Here is a 19,321-nt window from a genome sequence, read left to right on the forward strand (position 1 = left end):
ATAGACTCAAAATATATAAAGTAAAATTGGACAGAACTTTAAGGGAAAACTAACAAATCTGCCTTCATAGTGGGAGATTTTCAACATACCTCACTCTGTAATTGATAAATGGGCAGCAACAACAACAATAAATCCATAAGGATAGAGAAAATTTCAATTCCAATAACCTTCATTCCCTCACCCTACTTCAACAACTCACCCCACTGTCCCTCTGAATCTTGTCATCACATTGAACCATCCCCTCCTGAAATCTTAAACTCCAATGCTACAATTTTTATTATTCCAGTTTTTAACCCCAATACATTTCCTGAATGTCACCAAGGCATCCTGAACCTCAGCTGTGTGTGCTCCCAATCTGCCCTGTTTTGTCTTCACCTTCTCCCTTTTCTCTCTAGACTTCCTGATCCATTGGCGGTCACTCTCTTGCCTCCTTGTCCCACCCTGGAGAAATTACCTATCACAAATTCGTGCTCCCTAAACTCATCTGGGCCTTCAGAACTGTGTCTCTAACCTCCTATTTCTATTTCCACCGAAAGCTATTTCAAAATGTATACTCTCTCGGGCTTCCCTGGTGGCGCAGTGGTTGAGAGTCCGCCTGCCGATGCAGGAGACGCGGGTTCGTGTCCCGGTCCGGGAGGATCCCACATGCCGCGGAGCGGCTGGGCCCGTGAGCCATGGCCGCTGAGCTTGCGCGTCCGGAGCCTGTGCTCCGCAACAGGAGAGGCCACAACAGTGAGAGGCCCGCGTACCGCAAAAAAAAAAAAAAAAAAGTATACTCTCTCCTCAAACATAATATTCTATCTTCCCATCCTCATTCTCAGCAGAAGACCTTGCCTCCTACTTAAGTGAAACTATGAGGAAAAAAAAAATCACTAAAACCACTGGGCAGGAATTCCCTCAATCATGTCCCTTACTAACGCACAAATTTATTGACATCAACACCCATGTCTCTCTTCCTGTTGAAAACAAATTCCTATGACTTTAACCCTGATCCCCAGTCTTATTTAGCTACCTCTCCTTTATACTCACATGGAACTCTGTGGATACTATCACAGGATTTATCACACTGTACTTATCTTCTCTCCTACTACATTTAAAGATCTTCAAGGCTCAGTCTCTTACTAGATAGCTTACCTTAGCAAAGTTATGTAACTTTTCCAAGCCTCAGTTGTCTCATCTCTAAAATGGGAATACCATTTTCCATAAATCCTAGCTCTAGTCACGTGACTCTGGGTAATTATTTGACTTCTCTGTGCCTCAGCTTCCTCATCTCTCAAATGGGGATAAAAGTGTATACCACAGGGCTTCCCTGGTGGCGCAGTGGTTGGGAGTCTGCCTGCTGATGTAGGGGACGCGGGTTCGTGCCCCGGTACGGGAGGATCCCACATGCCGTGGAGTGGCTGGGCCCGTGAGCGATGGCCGCTGAGCCTGCGCGTCTGGAACCTGTGCTCCGCAGCGGGAGAGGCCACAACAGTGAGAGGCCCGCATACCGCAAAGAAAAAAAAAAGTGTATACCACATAAGTCTGGCAAGCGGTTCATGTGAGTTAAAACCACTTCTTATCTGGTGTGTGTTTTACACTTACAACACATTTCAGTTTGGCCTAGACACATTCCCAGTGCTCACTTAGTCAAATGAAGTTAGTGGCTACTATACTGGTAGCACAAGTATAGAAAATAGTAGGTGCTCAATAAATTTTTTTTAAGAATACTGATGTAAGAAAAGAACTTTCAGACCCTCAGAACTGGGGAAAAAATATTTTACATAGTTTAACATTTCTTCCTCTACATTTTAACATCTCTGAAAACAGAACTAATCCTAAAATCCATATCATGTGATAGCTTTAATGGCAGCATTCTATTGTAATGGTTCATAAGATAATGATGCATCTTAACACTAATGGCATCTTAGAGATGATGAAATACTGTGTATATAAAGTATACTAGTGCCTGGCATATAAGCCTCATATAAGTTAACTATATGAGGCTTATAGTTAACTTATTCTTACTCATATTTGTATTTCTAATACTAGTTCAATGCCATTCATATTATGTGGTTAATAAATGTTCGCTGAGTGAACTTCTAAAGGATGTAGCCTCAAACTTTGTACATCTAAAGCCAAACATATTATATTCCTTCCAAAACTACCTCCTTCTCACAAATTCCCTTTTACGGTCAAAGGTACCATCATTCTGAGTCATGCTGCCTTAAAAACTTGGATCTTTATCTCTTGACCCTTCCCTTAATCCAATATAGGTAGCAAGTCAATTCTTCCTTTACAATTTCCCCTAAAATTTGTCCTTTCAATTTTTCATTCCCCTTAGTCTAGGATAGTGATTCTCAAACTTTTTGGTCTTGAGACTCTTTACATTCTTAAAAATTAGAGGACCCCAAAGAGCTTTTGTTTATCTGGTTTATATCTGTTGATATTTACCATATTAGAAACTAAAACTCGGAAATTTTTAAATGTTTACTAACTCATTTAAAAAATAAGCCCAGGGCTTCCCTGGTGGCGCAGTGATTGAGAGTCTACCTGCCGATGCAAGGGACACGGGTTCGTGCCCCAGTCCGGGAGGATCCCACGTGCCATGGAGCGGCTAGGCCCGTGAGCCATGGCCGCTGAGCCTGCGCTTCCGGAGGCTGTGCTCCGCAGCGGGAGAGGCCACAGCAGTGAGAGGCCCGCGTACCGCAAAAAATAAAAATAAGCCCATCACATGCTAACAATAAATGAAATATTTTATGAAAAATAACTATATTTTCCCCAAAAATGACTTAGAGTGACACAGTTTTACATTTCTACAAATTTCTTTAATGTTTCTGACTTAATAGAATACAGCTGGATTCTCTGCTTCTGCATTAAATCTGTTACAATATGTTGTTCTGATTGAAGTACATGAAGAAAAGCCAGCCTCACACAGGTATGTAGTTGGAGAAGAAAGTAATATTTTAATAGCCTTTTCAGAAAATCGTGGATATTAGTCTTTGATACTTCACTAAAACTTGGTGAGTGATAGCCTCTTAGGGAACAGCTGCAATGTGGAATCTGAAATCTTATCAATGAACCCTCTTTGTACTCTGTTCCATTAAAATTCATTGATATAGGGCTTCCCTGGTGGCGCAGTGGTTGGGAGTCCGCCTGCTGATGCAGGGGACACGGGTTCGTGCCCCGGTCCGGGAAGATCCCACATGCCCCGGAGAGGCTGGGCCCGTGAGCCATGGCTGCTGAGCCTGCGCGTCTGGAGCCTGTGCTCCGCAACGGGAGAGGCCACAGCAGTGAGAGGCCCGCTTAACACTAATGGCATCTTAGAGATGATGAAATACTGTGTATATAAAGTATACTAGTGCCTGGCATATAAGCCTCATATAAGTTAACTATATGAGGCTTATAGTTAACTTATTCTTACTCATATTTGTATTTCTAATACTAGTTCAATGCCATTCATATTATGTGGTTAATAAATGTTCGCTGAGTGAACTTCTAAAGGATGTAGCCTCAAACTTTGTACATCTAAAGCCAAACATATTATATTCCTTCCAAAACTACCTCCTTCTCACAAATTCCCTTTTACGGTCAAAGGTACCATCATTCTGAGTCATGCTGCCTTAAAAACTTGGATCTTTATCTCTTGACCCTTCCCTTAATCCAATATAGGTAGCAAGTCAATTCTTCCTTTACAATTTCCCCTAAAATTTGTCCTTTCAATTTTTCATTCCCCTTAGTCTAGGATAGTGATTCTCAAACTTTTTGGTCTTGAGACTCTTTACATTCTTAAAAATTAGAGGACCCCAAAGAGCTTTTGTTTATCTGGTTTATATCTGTTGATATTTACCATATTAGAAACTAAAACTCGGAAATTTTTAAATGTTTACTAACTCATTTAAAAAATAAGCCCAGGGCTTCCCTGGTGGCGCAGTGATTGAGAGTCTACCTGCCGATGCAAGGGACACGGGTTCGTGCCCCAGTCCGGGAGGATCCCACGTGCCATGGAGCGGCTAGGCCCGTGAGCCATGGCCGCTGAGCCTGCGCTTCCGGAGGCTGTGCTCCGCAGCGGGAGAGGCCACAGCAGTGAGAGGCCCGCGTACCGCAAAAAATAAAAATAAGCCCATCACATGCTAACAATAAATGAAATATTTTATGAAAAATAACTATATTTTCCCCAAAAATGACTTAGAGTGACACAGTTTTACATTTCTACAAATTTCTTTAATGTTTCTGACTTAATAGAATACAGCTGGATTCTCTGCTTCTGCATTAAATCTGTTACAATATGTTGTTCTGATTGAAGTACATGAAGAAAAGCCAGCCTCACACAGGTATGTAGTTGGAGAAGAAAGTAATATTTTAATAGCCTTTTCAGAAAATCGTGGATATTAGTCTTTGATACTTCACTAAAACTTGGTGAGTGATAGCCTCTTAGGGAACAGCTGCAATGTGGAATCTGAAATCTTATCAATGAACCCTCTTTGTACTCTGTTCCATTAAAATTCATTGATATAGGGCTTCCCTGGTGGCGCAGTGGTTGGGAGTCCGCCTGCTGATGCAGGGGACACGGGTTCGTGCCCCGGTCCGGGAAGATCCCACATGCCCCGGAGAGGCTGGGCCCGTGAGCCATGGCTGCTGAGCCTGCGCGTCTGGAGCCTGTGCTCCGCAACGGGAGAGGCCACAGCAGTGAGAGGCCCGCCTACCGCAAAAAAAAAATTAAAAAAAAAAAATAAAATTCATTGATATATCTTGCACTTTGGATGGCTCTTTTACCCATGCATAATTTCATACTTGATAATTTGGAAATTAGTTATACCAAGCTTCCAAAAATTAACATATTTTATTATATAATATCTAAAAATCACATTCATTAATATTGCTACCATCCTCATCAGGAAAGTCTTTAAGTATTGGGAAGCTGTCAAGTTCACAGTGGCAGTTACAAATTTTCCAAACTTGTAATTTTCGCTTAAAAGCTCAAATTTTATCACTGGCAAAAAATAGTGCCAGTTGTTTTCTTTGAAATGACCAGCTCACTTTGTTCATTTTCAAGAAAACATCTGCCAAATACCCAAGTCTGAATAACCAGTTTATATGTCAGTCACTCTTTGAAGTAAAAATGGTATTCTGTGAAAAAAGCAGCTGGTTTAGCTCACAACTCAATCACACAAGTGCTTTTCCTCAGGACAACTGTTGTACTTTGGTATGCAGAAGGGATTTATTTGTACTTCCCATTTCATCAAACATAATACTAAAGATGTGTCTCACAGGCTGAAGTTTAATATAATTAATGAAGTAATTTTTACTGTTTCATTTGGGACAGTATTAAGTGAAACTAGCATTTTTGTTTTTTACTGCAGTGAAGAACACAATGACCACTAGTACAGTCTGGCCCCACTGCCCTGATTTGTGCTAAGGCGCCAGCAGTTTTATCCACCATCAGTACAAATGTCAACACAGTGAAAATTGCTAATAACATCTTGATATTGCTATAAAGATAACTTGAACCACTGAGACCTCCTGAAAGGTTCTCAGGGAGGCTCAAGGGGTCCACAGAGCATATCTGAGAACTGCTAGTTTAGGATGTCATCATCATGTTAGTCTCCTAATTAGTCTTCCTGACTCTAGCCTCCATCATAATTCATAATGTTTGGCACTACTAGATACAACTTCCTACAGTGTTGCTTTCAACATGTTCTGCCCCAAGTTTTTCAGTGATTTCCCTACTGGATATAGGATAAAGTTCAAATTCCTTACCATCACATTTAAAGACCTCTACAATTTTTCCTCACCCAACTTCTTCAGCCTTACCACCCACCACTGCTTGACACCAACTGTAATTAAGTCAACCTGATCTATTTATGGTCTCCTGAAATACAATTTACACAGTTCACAACTTTGCTTGAAATATTCCTGTCATATCAAACATCAAATCTCAAATCCTACTCAACCTTCACGGCCTAGCTCAATGCCTACATACTTTATGATGCTTTTTCTAATCACTCTGGTTTACAGTGTTCTTTCCTTCCTGGAAATATCACAGCAATTATTATCCTCGTGTTAACATATACTGTCTTTGATAATTTAACTTATATATTATTTAACTTTATCTGCTTTCCTTAGTCCCCAAACTGGATTATAAACCCCTGGAATATGGAAACTCTCTGCTAAACTTTGAATCTTCTACATTGCCTCGATCAATGCAATGAACACAGTCAATTTTTTAAAAATGAAATCAATGAATGAATTCCCTTTCCAGAAGCAAGAGGAATTCAGTTAGATGAATGGTTCACATGGTCTGTGAACTACTGATGGTCCTTGAAAGTCTTCCATGTGGACAGTAGATTGATTTCTTAGAGTTATTAACGTTTTCAATGGGAATAATTATGCTATTTAATCAAAATCAGCCCACTGGCATCTCATGAAAAGTAATCCTTCCTCATTAATTCTGATGAGGTTTTCACAGTGTTAATCAAGAAACTGGAAACCATAAACAAGACCAAAAGACAACCCTCAGAATGGGAGAAAATATTTACAAATGAAGCAACTGACAAAGGATTAATCTCCAAAATTTACAAGCAGCTCATGAAGCTCAATAACAAAAAAACAAACAACCCAATCCAAAAATGGGCAGAAGACCTAAATAGACATTTCTCCAAAGAAGATATACAGACTGCCAACAAACACATGAAAGAATGCTCAACATCATTAATCATTAGAGAAATGCAAATCAAAATTTACAGTGGAGAAAGGACAGCCTCTTCAATAAGTGGTGCTGGGAAAATTGGATAGGTACATGTAAAAGTATGAGATTAGATCACTCCCTAACACCATACACAAAAATAAGCTCAAAATGGATTAAAGACCTAAATGTAAGGCCAGAAACTATCAAACTCTTAGAGGAAAACATAGGCAGAACACTCTATGACATAAATCACAGCAAGATCCTTCTTGACCCATCTCCTAGAGTAATGGAGATAAAAACAAAAATAAACAAATGGGACCTAATGAAACTTCAAAGCTTTTGCACAGCAAAGGAAACCATAAACAAGACCAAAAGACAGCCCTCAGAATGGGAGAAAATATTTGCAAATGAATCAACTGACAAAGGATTAATCTCTAAAATTTACAGGCAGCTCATGCAGCTCAATAACAAAAAAATAAACAACCCAATCCAAAAATGGGCAGAAGACCTAAATAGACATTTCTCCAAAGAAGATATACAGACTGCCAACAAACACATGAAAGAATGCTCAACATCATTAATCATTAGAGAAATGCAAATCAAAACTACAATGAGATATCATCTCACACCAGTCAGAATGGCCATCATCAAAAAATCTAGAAACAATAAATGCTGGAGAGGGTGTGGAGAAAAGGGAACACTCTTGCACTGCTGGTGGGAATGTGAATTGGTTCAGCCACTATGGAGAACAGTATGGAGGTTCCTTAAAAAACTACAAATAGAACTACCATATGACCCAGCAATCCCACTACTAGGTATATACCCTGAGGAAACCAGAATTCAGAAAGAGTCATGTACCAAAATGTTCATTGCAGCTCTATTTACAATAGCCCGGAGATGGAAACAACCTAAGTGCCCGTCGTCGGATGAATGGATAAAGAAGATGTGGCACATATATACAATGGAATATTACTCAGCCATAAAAAGAAACGAAATTGAGCTATTTGTAATGAGGTGGATAGACCTAGAGTCTGTCATACAGAGTGAAGTAAGTCAGAAAGAGAAAGACAAATACCGTATGCTAACACATATATATGGAATTTAAAAAAAAAAATGTCATGAAGAACCTAGGGGTAAGACAGGAATAAAGACACAGACCTACTAGAGAATGGACTTGAGGATATGGGGAGGGGGAAGGGTAAGCTGTGACAAAGTGAGAGAGTGGCATGGACATATATACACTACCAAACGTAAAATAGATAGCTAGTGGGAAGCAGCCGCATAGCACAGGGAGATCAGCTCGGTGCTTTGTGACCACCTAGAGGGGTGGGATAGGGAGGGTGGGAGGGAGGGAGACGCAAGAGGGAAGAGATATGGGAACATATGTATATGTATAACTGATTCACTTTGTTATAAAGCAGAAACTAACACACCATTGTAAAGCAATTATACCCCAATAAAGATGTTAAAAAAAAAAGATGTGGCACATATATACAATGGAATATTACTCAGCCATAAAAAGAAACGAAATTGAGTTATTTGTAGTGAGGTGGATAGACCTAGAGTCTGTCATACAGAGTGAAGTAAATCAGGAAGAGAAAGACAAATACCGTATGCTAACACATATATATGGAATCTAAGAAAAAAAATGTCATGAAGAACCTAGGGGTAAGACAGGAACAAAGACACAGACCTACTAGAGAATTGACTTGAGGATATGGGGAGGGGGAAGGGTAAGCTGTGACAAAGTGAGAGAGTGGCATGGACATATATACACTACCAAATGTAAAACAGATAGCTAGTGGGAAGCAGCCGCATAACACAGGGAGATCAGCTAGGTGGTTTGTGACCACCTAGAGGAGTGGGATAGGGAGGGTGGGAGACGCAAGAGGGAAGAGATATGGGAACATATGTATATTTATAACTGATTCACTTTGTTATAAAGCAGAAAGTAACACACACTGTAAAGCAATTATACTCCAATAAAGATGTTAAAAAAAAGAAAAAAGAAACTGTACAATAAGTGACCCAAAGGACCCTGTTGAAGTGGTTTAAAAGGGAAAAGATGGCAATCATTGCTCTAGATCAGCAAAGAGACTCCAATGTGAACTCAATTCTATCTGTTACAATTATTTCCTTAAAAAAGATATAAAGCAAATGCATTAAAAATTTTATTTGTTAATCTGAGAGACAGGTGTAAAGATGTTTTTTATGTTACTCTTTATACTTTTCTATGCGTTTCATATATTTTAAAATAAGTAAGGAAAGTTGTGTGGCACTTTGAAGCACATATGGTGCATCGATATACAAGCACGTACCATTTGATTGATGCATGATGCTGTCCAATTTTTACTTACCAGTGCATCATCTTGCAATGAAGCAAAAAAGAAGCCATAGAGCAAGTTAATTTGCTCCTTGTGATCAATGAAGTCAAACATTGCAACCAGCCAACGATAAAAAAGTACCTATTGAGAGACAAAATGCTTATCTTTAGAGAAATGTAACTTGCAGAGGAGAGAGCTTAATTCCCCCCTCAGGGCTGTTTTAGAAGCCTCTAGCACAAAGAAGGATAATAGATTTTATCTCTCAGTAAAAATTTCTGTTTGAACAGACTCTTTGCATCAAGCTACACTGTTCCAAAACTACAGGCTTTGCACAAAAGGCCACTGCCATTACTCCATAAGTGGCTCTTCCTTGCCAGCCCTTAAGTGGTTCTGAAGGACTTAACATCAAAGTGTTTAAAAAGATTACCTTGGTGCTACCAGAACACTTGCCAACACAAAGCCAAGAGACCGCCGTAACCACAGAATCTTCTGATATTAGAGTTGCTGGAATCATACACTTGAATATCCGAGTGTTTACAGCACTCCCTGGAAAGCAGACAAACTCTGAATCAAACTACATTTTGGGATCTTGACTGTTTCCTTACTATTATTAACTCTTAGTCCTAAGAAGTTCACTTCACATTGAAGGCAATAAAATAATATTCAATATCTCTTATCATCATTACAAAACATAGTCTGAAACAAAAATGTACCTTTAACTTTTAATATAAACTATAAAGCAAATTCTTTGGTTCTAATATTTTTATCTAACAAGGGAGGATGAGTACAGGATTTCTTCTTGACATGATGAAAATGTCTGGAAATTAGATAGTGGTGATGGTTGCACACCTCTATGAATATGCTAAAAAAAAAACCCTGAATTGTATGCTTCAAAAGGGTGAATTTTATGGTACGTGAATTACACCTCAAAAGAAGTCTTTTACTCCTAGAAAAATTTCAAGGACTTTTTTAAATGGCATAATAGATTCTGATTTATTTAAAGCTACTCTAAGATATCTTGCATGAGCTGCTACATTTAAGAATAAATAGATATATTTCTAGTCTCCATTCCCCCCGCAAAAGTGGGAAGGATAGCAGAATGAAACAACTATACTATTAGCTGGTAGTTATATCATTCTATATTGGTCCAATCTTTCCATCATACTCTCTTGGCTTCTATGCTATCCTCCCATCTGCTAATAGAAGTGAGTTTGCAAGTAGTTTTGTGTATACCCTATGTCAACTTCTGCTTATTAAGGCTTCAATAATTAAATATACCTGTATATCATCAATTTCTTTTTGTATTTAAACATTGTTTTATTTGCATTATACAGTGGTGATCACAACCATTCACTGGAAAAAACAGTGTTCTCAACTTCTCATGCAAGTAGAAGCCTCAACAATACCTTGGATACATGTGTCTTTAACCACTGTTTTACAGGTATTATAGTGTGGTAATCACATCCATTCAGTATAACACTGTTCTCAATTTCTCCCACAAGTAGTATTCTTAGAAACATACAGGTCTTTAAACGCTGTCTTACATGCATTATAACATGGTGATCACATCCATTCACCAAGATAACACTGTTCTTAACTTCGCCTGCAAGTAGCATTCTCAGAAACATCTTATACATCTTTTCTTTTCCTACTAGTGTAGACCTCTTATTTTTTTAATAAAAACTGTATATATTTAAGATGCACAACATGATGATATGATATAATCAGCCCTCCATATCCATAGGTCCTGCACCTGTGGATTCAACCAACCACAGACAGAAAATATTCGTTTTAAAAAAAATTCCAGAAAGTTCCAAAAAGCAAAACTTGAATTAGCCACACAACTATTTACGTGGCATTTACATTGTATTTACAACTATTTACATAGTGTTTACATTGTATTAGGTATTATAAGTAATCTAGAGATGACTTAAAGTATACAGGAGGATGTGTGTAGGTTATACACAAATATTACGCCATTTTATCAAGGGATTTGAGCATCCTAGGATTTTGGTATCCGCAGGGGTTCCTGGAACCAACACCTGGCAGATACTATATACCTATATATAATAAAATGACTACTACAGTCAAGTTAATTAACATTTTATCTCCTCACATAGTTACCATTCTTTGTGTGTGGTAAGAGCACATGAAATCTATTCTCTTGCAAATTTCCAGTATTCTATACAATATTACTAACTATAGTCATCACGTTGTACATCAGATCTCTAGATTTATATATCCTACATAACTTCAACAATATATCTCATCAATTCCTACCCCATAATTCTGTGGAGAAGAAAGGAAGCAGTGATGGCAGGTAATGAATCACAAGAATAAAAATCTCTGCTTTCCAGTCTCATGGTATCTTGTTTTTACTCCTCTCTTCTCCCCTACTCCCATCCCCCAACCCTTGTAAAGTTTACAAGTCTGACCGCTAACACTTTACACATGTACCAAATTCAAAGGGAGAATTCAATATAGACTCTATTCTTACTTCCCAGTGACTTTTCAATTACTAAAGAGTCCAAAGTCCCTTTGTACCTAATTATGACATTTCTAGCACACCTGCCCCTCAATATGTATTTCAACTTAGCAAAAGAGCTACATATAAAGATCTGGTAGTGATGGTGGATATCACAGAAATAACTAAAAGGAGAAAAGCAATTAATGAGGCTACATATAATGTCACCAAATTCCAGCTCAACAGAAAAACGAAATTAGACTAGAAAGCCAGAGATTATTTTTTAAATTGTTACATACAAGTTTCTAAGTCTGAGGCATGCATTTTGAAACATGCATGCATTTGCAATAAGACCTGGCAAACATCACGAAAACCTTCTAAACGTTAATTTCTGAGATATCAAAAAAAAAAAGAGAAATTCCAAAATAGAAAACATCTGTACATTCTACACATGTTTTAAGGGGAGACGGGATAGATAGAATTGTTCTCGATAAACACTAATCAGTTAAATATGAATTCCTAGAAATTTGTCAAAACCAATTTGAAACCACTTAGAAGACCAATTTTATTAGGTCAAATTTAACTTTGTAGGAAAACAAAGAGAACTAATCAGGTAAAAATAGGGAACCAGGGACTTCCCTGGTGGCACAGTGGTTAAGAACCCACCTGCCAATGCAGGGGACACAGGTTTGAGCCCCGGTCCAGGAAGATCCCACATGCTGTGGAGCAACGAAGCCCATGCGCCACAACTACTGAGCCTGTGCTCTAGAGCCCATGAGCCACAACTACTGAGCCCGCGTGCCACAACTACTGAAGCCCATGTGCCTAGAGCCCGTGCTCCGCAACAAGAGAAGCCACTGCAATGAGAAGCCCGTGCACCGCAACAAAGAGTAGCCCCCACTCGCCGCAACTAGAGAAAAGCCTGCATGCAGCAACAAAGACCCAACACAAACAAAATTAAATAAATAAAAAATTTTAAAAATATAGAGAACTAAAATTCCTGGAAGTCATATACTGAATTTGGCTAGTAATGTGTTGTCTTTCTCTCTCAGACACACACACACACCCACACATACACACACCTGCAAACATGATAGGGTATGCACAAAGAAACCCAATATGCGAGGGCTAGAAAATGGTATATAAAGTATTCAATTTTGATAGTTGTCTTAATTTAAAAAAAAAAAGGAGAAAACCCAGTAGCAGTGTGGTGCAGCATAAACACTAGAAGGGGAGTTAGGAGATCTGAGTTCCCCAGTTCTAGCTCTGAGATTAAGCAAGTCTCTTTAACCACTCTGGCCTTCAGTTTCCTCACCTTTAAAATGAGAATGTTCAAGAGCTAAAATACTCTCTAAATTTGGGTGAGGATAGGTTAAAAGGTTCTTCTCAAGTAAAAAGAATAATGGACAGATATTATTTCTTTCTAAGAATCTCCCCCCACTGCCATTACAAATGAACTTAGAACAGAAAAGGAAGCATTGGCACAAAAGGAAAAGCATCTTGACTATTAAGGCCACAAACACTGGAATGGAGACAGTATCAACAGGGACTTGCCATAGATAAGTGAACCTAAAGGCAATAAAATAGACCAAGTGATCTCTTAATGTGCCTTCCGGCAACACTATTTAAATTATTATCTATCCTTCCTAAGAGAAATACTAAAAATGGCTCCCATGTATTTGGTGACAAGAATCCATTTTATTGGGGCTTCCCTGGTGGTGCTGTGGTTGAGAGTCCGCCTGATGCAGGGGACGCGGGTTTGTGTCCCGGTCCGGGAGGATCCCACATGCCGCAGAGCGGCTGGGCCTGTGAGCCATGGCCGCTGAGCCTGTGCATCCGGAGCCTGTTGCTCCACAACGGAAGAGGCCACAACAGTGAGAGGCCCATTTTATTTGTAAAGATATGTGATAACTAGCCATTTTCAGCATATGAACATAGAAACTTTTAGTTCATAAGGTAGTCTGAACACAAGAAAGGCCCATCTTGTTGATATAATCTTATCAGATTGGTTTTATGAAGAGAATAGGAAAAACATATAGTTCTTTAACTGCAGCTGATTCCAATCAACAATCTAATTCAAAGTCTGAAAGGCAAAACAAATAGCAAACTGAAAAATTTATCCCCTTGACATACCAAATTTGCCACTGAGTGCCGCATTTAATAGAATGTCGATTCCTTCTGGAGCTAACCCATTCTTCCATGCCACATTTTCCACAGTTTTCAAGTGTTTCTCCAAGGTTTTATCTTTACTCTGTGAAGTTTTAATGGGACCTGGAAGAGGAACAATATTAAATAGTGAGGATTTTAAAACTCCCTCACTCCTCAGCCTCAACAGTTACAATTAGGATTCTTCAAAGGAATAGCTTTACGTAAAAGATGTCTTCCTAAAAACCCTTCAAAGCCTTTAAAACCCTAAAATACTTCACAGCAAAGCAGGAAAACTGAATCCTGCTCTGGCTTCTCTGCTCTAAACTAACTAAAAGCACTGAACTTAGACTAAGCTGTTTCAAAAACAAGGGCAGTGGTTCCCAAACTTTGCTGCACATTGGAATCACCTAAGGAGCCATTAAAAAATCCCAATGCCCAGCTTGTATCCCATACCAATAAAATCAGAAAGTCTAAGAGTGGATGCCAGGTACCAGTGGGTTTTAAAGATTCTGGGGAAATCCCAAGGTGCAACAGTTTGGAAACCACTCTGCCAGGAACATGCTTTGTTGCTATATCCCTAGTACCTAGCATATTGATACGTAGTAAGTGCTCAATAAATGTCCATTAAATAAACAAAAATCACAAATGAGCGAAAATATGCTTTCCTTTAAAAATCCTTAAGAAAAAAAGTCTGAATATTTTTACAGGAATAGGACTTAACATAAGGAAAACAATCTGTCTTACCTTTCTCAAAGTATGTCAGTGCTATTTGCAGAGCGCCTTCTGCTTGATCATCAGTATGTTCATAATCTTCCACTGGATTGTTTTGTCCATGTTTCGAGATGCTCTTTGAGTCACTTAGGTCCTCTGTTACTTTCCAGGCTGAGAGTCTGGTCTGATAGATATTACTACCTTGTGAAGTCCTCTTTTGTGCCTGAGAGTTCTTAACTTTCCTTTGAAGTGACATTACTGCACGTGTTCTATACAGAAACAAGTGTCAAGTTACCATTAAGCAGCCAAACTGTCCCTCCCTTTTTACTCCACAAAGACAGGGATCACACATGCCTGTATTCCCACATTTAGTACAGAGGACCTAGCATACAAGTACACAATAAAAAAACTGACAGCAATCCAGGCAACAAAATCTATAGGTTAACTTTCTCAAAAAGCCCTTGACCTAAATAGGAACAGAAATGACTCTCCAAGGTAACATTCACTAGCTGGCCTTGTGAGGGGAAAAAAACAGTAAGAGTACAGGCAACATAAATTCTCTTAAAAGGGCTATATCACATAAGTGAGTCCAAAACTAATCCATCTCATGAACTCAATGTTACTTTCTCCACTCCTATTTTTCTCCACCCTGCCTTGATTTTGCTTTTAATCTTTAATGCTGCCTGCTTTGTCAGTGCTAAGTTAAAGACAAACTGGTGGCCAAACTAAGGATTCTCAGAACAGAAACATGCCCCCAATAATTCACTTATTCAATAAATAATTAATGAGCATCATCTACAATATATGCTACGCACAATTCTACTCACCAGGGATAAAATAACAAAACAGTCAAGGTCTGCGCTCTCATGAAACTTATGGGGGTGGAGTGAAGAGGAGCTGTGAGAGAGTCAATAAATAAGTAAATAATAGTGAACATAATATACAGTGATGTCATAAAAAAGAGGTGGGGGTGAGAAGCTACTTTGGAATAAGTGTTCAGAGAATGCCTCTCTGACGTGACCTTTAAGCTGAGATTTGAATGCCAGGAGGAACCAACCATGTTAAGAGCTGGTGGAAGGGTATTTCATGGAGAGGAAAGGACAAGACATGCTAAGACCTTAAAGCAAGAGCTCTGTGTGTTAAAGAAACAGCAACAACACCAGTAAGAGGCGAGGGTCGGTGGGGGTAGTAGAATGAAAGAGGTACAGGGTAGTAGGAGACGAAGTCAGAAAGGCAGACAGGGACTGCTATATTGGGGCTTGTAAGCCAGAACAAGGAATTTGGTTTTTAAGTGTCATAGGCAACTATGGGGGAAGGGAAGACTGTTACAGAGGCGAGTGATACCATCTGATTTATGTTTCAAGATCATTTTAGCTGCAGTGCGGAGAATAGAATATTAGGGGTGCAGGAGTGGAAACAGACAATTAAAAGGGTCTAGCAAAAGTCCAGAAGAGATATGACTGCAATCTGAACCTGGCCTAAGGTGTAAATGGTAGGAAAGGTAGAAAATGATGGTATTTGTGAAATGTTTTGGAAGGAGACTGGGCAAGGCCGTAATAAAGGAATTCGATGTAAGGAAAAGGAAAGAGAGGAAGCCAGAATGACTTCTAAGTTTTGGGCTTCAAATAGGAAAAACTAAGGGAATGGTCGTAATGACACTCAACCCCACCTCCCTAGAACAGATGAGGCTGGAGCAGAAGAGCAATATGCATGTCTAACCCACCGAGAGGTTCCAGGTTCCGAGTTGTTTTTTCAGGTCCTACGAAAGAAGGGCGGGCGAGCAGCTTCTGGCCCTTTCCGGTGGAACCGTCCCATCGCTCCCCAAGGACCCCCTTTCACAGCCTGCCCCAGCAGGGACCGAACTTGGCCGCGACAACTGACCCACTGGGCAGATTCCCGTTCTGGGGGAAAACCCGACACCTTGTAAGACAGTCTTACTCAGAAGTCAGGAGATTGATTCCCTTCGGCCTCGGGGCTCCCACTTTGCCCGGTGTTTAAAAGCACCTCACCTAAAATACTCCTCAGTCCCAAAGCCTCTGGAGTCCAAACGTCACCTCCCGGATTCAAATGAGCGGGCTCCGCCCCGCGCATGCGCTTCCGAGGAGACACAGGGGGCTTCAGGGCGGAGCCGCGCGCTCTGCTGAAGCGTGATTGGTTGGGTCACAGCTCAATGGCGCGAGGCGGCGCGCGCGCCCACGCTGACGCAAACGCAATTCCGCAGAGCCGCCGGCCACACCCGCCAGGCCCGGTTACGCCCGGCTAGCGGGCAGTTGCTGCTGAAATCAGCCGATTGGCTGATGTTCCCACTGTTCTAATATTGTTCCCATTCGTCACTGTGCCTAAAACGGAACAATTAGTGTCTTGGTTCTTGAGTTTAACAAGACCAATTACAGTGATCCATTTGCCAGATTGACCCCAAATGTCGGGACTTTGAATCTGTAGGAAAATATGAAACTGCAAACTTCTCAATGAAGGCTGCTTCTCCCATGTTGGGCAAGAGAATTAAGTTAAAGGGTCTGACACCTCTGAAGCTGTCGCTAGGAGGTGGGAGGAAAGGACGGCGGCTGAACTTGCCCTCCTTTTACCGAGGATGGGCACGCATACCTTCTAGAGTATGCTGGAAACGTATATCCTGAGCCAGATGTGGCATCTTGTAGGTAGCCGGCCAGTCAACAAGTAAAGATTCCTAACTTTGAGGAATCGATGGACCTTAAAGAAACTGGCTAAAACAGCAAGGGCTTAGTCTGAGACCTGAACTTAGTCCCTAGTTTAGTCTCTTACTAGAGTAGGAACTGGAGAAGAAAGATAAAAATTTAATGACTCTCACTGATTTTTTTGAGGCCAAAATATACCCATAAACTATAGGCAAAAGTGTGGGAGGGGGCTTCCCTGGTGGCGCAGTGGTTGAGAGTCCTGCCGATGCAGGGGACATAGCTTCGTGCCCCGGTCCGGGAAGATCCCACATGCCGCGGAGCGGCTGGGCCCGTGAGCCACAGCAGCTGAGCCTGCGCGTCCGGAGCCTGTACTCCGCAACGGGAGAGGGCACAACAGAGAGAGGCCCGCGTACTGCAAAAAAAATAGAAGTGTGGGAGGAAACTTTGCAGTCTTGGGGAGAGATGAAGAATCAGACTAAGTTGATATATTTGGGAAAGACTACAGCAAAAAATGATATTTACCACATCTTACATTGTTTTCAAAGTACTTTCAAGAAATCATATTTAATCATGCATGAGAACTGAGTGTTCAATATTTTCTATGATAGCTGATCTTCCTATCTAGTAAAACTGAAAATTTCTCGAGTCATTATTTAATAAACATTTCATACTCAAATGTAAATTGGAAAGAATTTTAAGCCTTCAATCCCCTTATTTTTGTAAATGAAATTGGGGCCCTGAGTGGTAAAATAACTTGCCTAATGTGACAAGTCTGTGGCACTGGAATTTGTGCCAGTTTGTGGTTCATCTTTATTTAATATACCTGCAATTATTTCTGAAATCATTCTTCTACCTACCCTTGGCATCACCTAATAAAGCAGAACTCCCCAAACCTGGGAACTGTATTGAGATCTAATTTTGTGGCTTTCTGTCTTATATGCTGACGTCACAGAAGTGTGAGGAAACTTAAATGAGATTGGAAAGTTAGTAACCTCATTAGTATATTAAGTTATTGTACTCCCCCTTCTCTTTATTCTCCTCCCTCATCCACTCAAAAATAAGACAATCTGAATCCCATGACATGACCCTTTCTTTCCAGATTTTCATTATTTGTCCAGACCATTTCCTCCAAACTTCAAAAATTTTTATTTTGAAAGAATGAGAGAAATAAGACAGAGAGGTATCAATCAACAAGAACAATGATATTGAATACAATAATTTGTACTCCCCCTACACACAACACTCCCACCCTTTTCCCTATCACTGGCACAATAACATTAAAACCATCAAAGCACATCTAACAAGGAGAAGCAGCAGTACGTAATGAAGAAAGCAAATTTTCATACTGCTCAATCCAACTAACCTATATCAAATGTCCTTCCCCCAGCTAAACTCAACTCACTGGAATGATAAAGAGGTGTAGAGGAGACAGCTGTGAGGGTAACGTGGCTCTCTGCTTACACTAGCAAAGCTCAGTGAAAATTCAATAGGAATAGTGAATCTGTTTGGCAGAGAAACACTGGATACGGCTCCTCTGTCAAATTTCAGATGATTTAAGAGAACAGCTAGTTTGAGATTCACAGACTTCTAACGGGACTAATCCTCGCTCCCTCAACCGCAACAGTGGAGCAGCTGCCAAATCCTGGTTAGCTGCTGAGAATAGTGGAAGTGAGGCAGCTTTTGGCTTAAGAAAATCCAAAAAAGATGTCCGATATAAAGTTTACTGTTTCAGTTTCCAAGTGTGAGTAAAGGAGCTTAGTAGGTTGGGTTCCGACAAAGGCAAGGTGAAACTTCCAATTTTATCACTTGAAGAATTAGATTATTTATTGACTGCACATTTCCCTTATTTTAATTAAACTCAGTATGGAGTATTTACAATTTAAACAAGTGTTAAAGTAGAAGTTAATTCATTTTACATGTAACTCAGTGTCTCAAATTGAAGGAAATTTTTCCTAAAGTGGTAGGTTTAAGTTTTCAGCTTAATCTAGTGAGGGATTCCTCCATCCCATGGGAATACATAGTTTGTTTTATACCAAGAAGTAAGTAGCATTCTCTTTATAGGTGATTTATTTTATTCTGCCTTCACTAGAATCAGTCTATAAAGGGAAGGATACCTATGCAGGATTAGTTCAAGATCAGAGCCTTCTCCTTCGCAAGTGTGTGCAAACACGCAAACACACACACACAGTAAGTAACATTTTCCCACACTTAATCTCAAAGTCACATGCTTGCTGGAGTCCATCTCACAAATACACTTCAATAGTTAGCCATATACATGTACATGCAGCAAGATGTGAGAGTTGCCCCAGAGTGATTAAAGGTGGTGCACATACATCTATGTGGGGAGGTCATT

The 19,321-nt window shown here is 40.0% G+C and overlaps 1 protein-coding gene across 1 annotated transcript in view; it reads right to left on the bottom strand.

Annotated features, from left to right (window-relative positions):
• Window positions 1–14,578, bottom strand: part of CENPI (centromere protein I) — a 45,379-nt gene extending 30,801 nt beyond the window's left edge. The window contains 4 exon segments of the mRNA XM_007467973.1: window positions 9,025–9,132; window positions 9,419–9,537; window positions 13,589–13,726; window positions 14,348–14,578. Coding sequence (XP_007468035.1) covers window positions 9,025–9,132; window positions 9,419–9,537; window positions 13,589–13,726; window positions 14,348–14,570 — 588 coding nt within the window. The 5' untranslated portion in view covers window positions 14,571–14,578.
• Window positions 14,579–19,321: the final 4,743 nt, after the last annotated feature.

This window comes from Lipotes vexillifer, unplaced genomic scaffold (genome assembly GCF_000442215.2).
Source record: "Lipotes vexillifer unplaced genomic scaffold, Lipotes_vexillifer_v1.1 scaffold152, whole genome shotgun sequence".
NCBI lineage: Eukaryota > Metazoa > Chordata > Mammalia > Artiodactyla > Lipotidae > Lipotes > Lipotes vexillifer.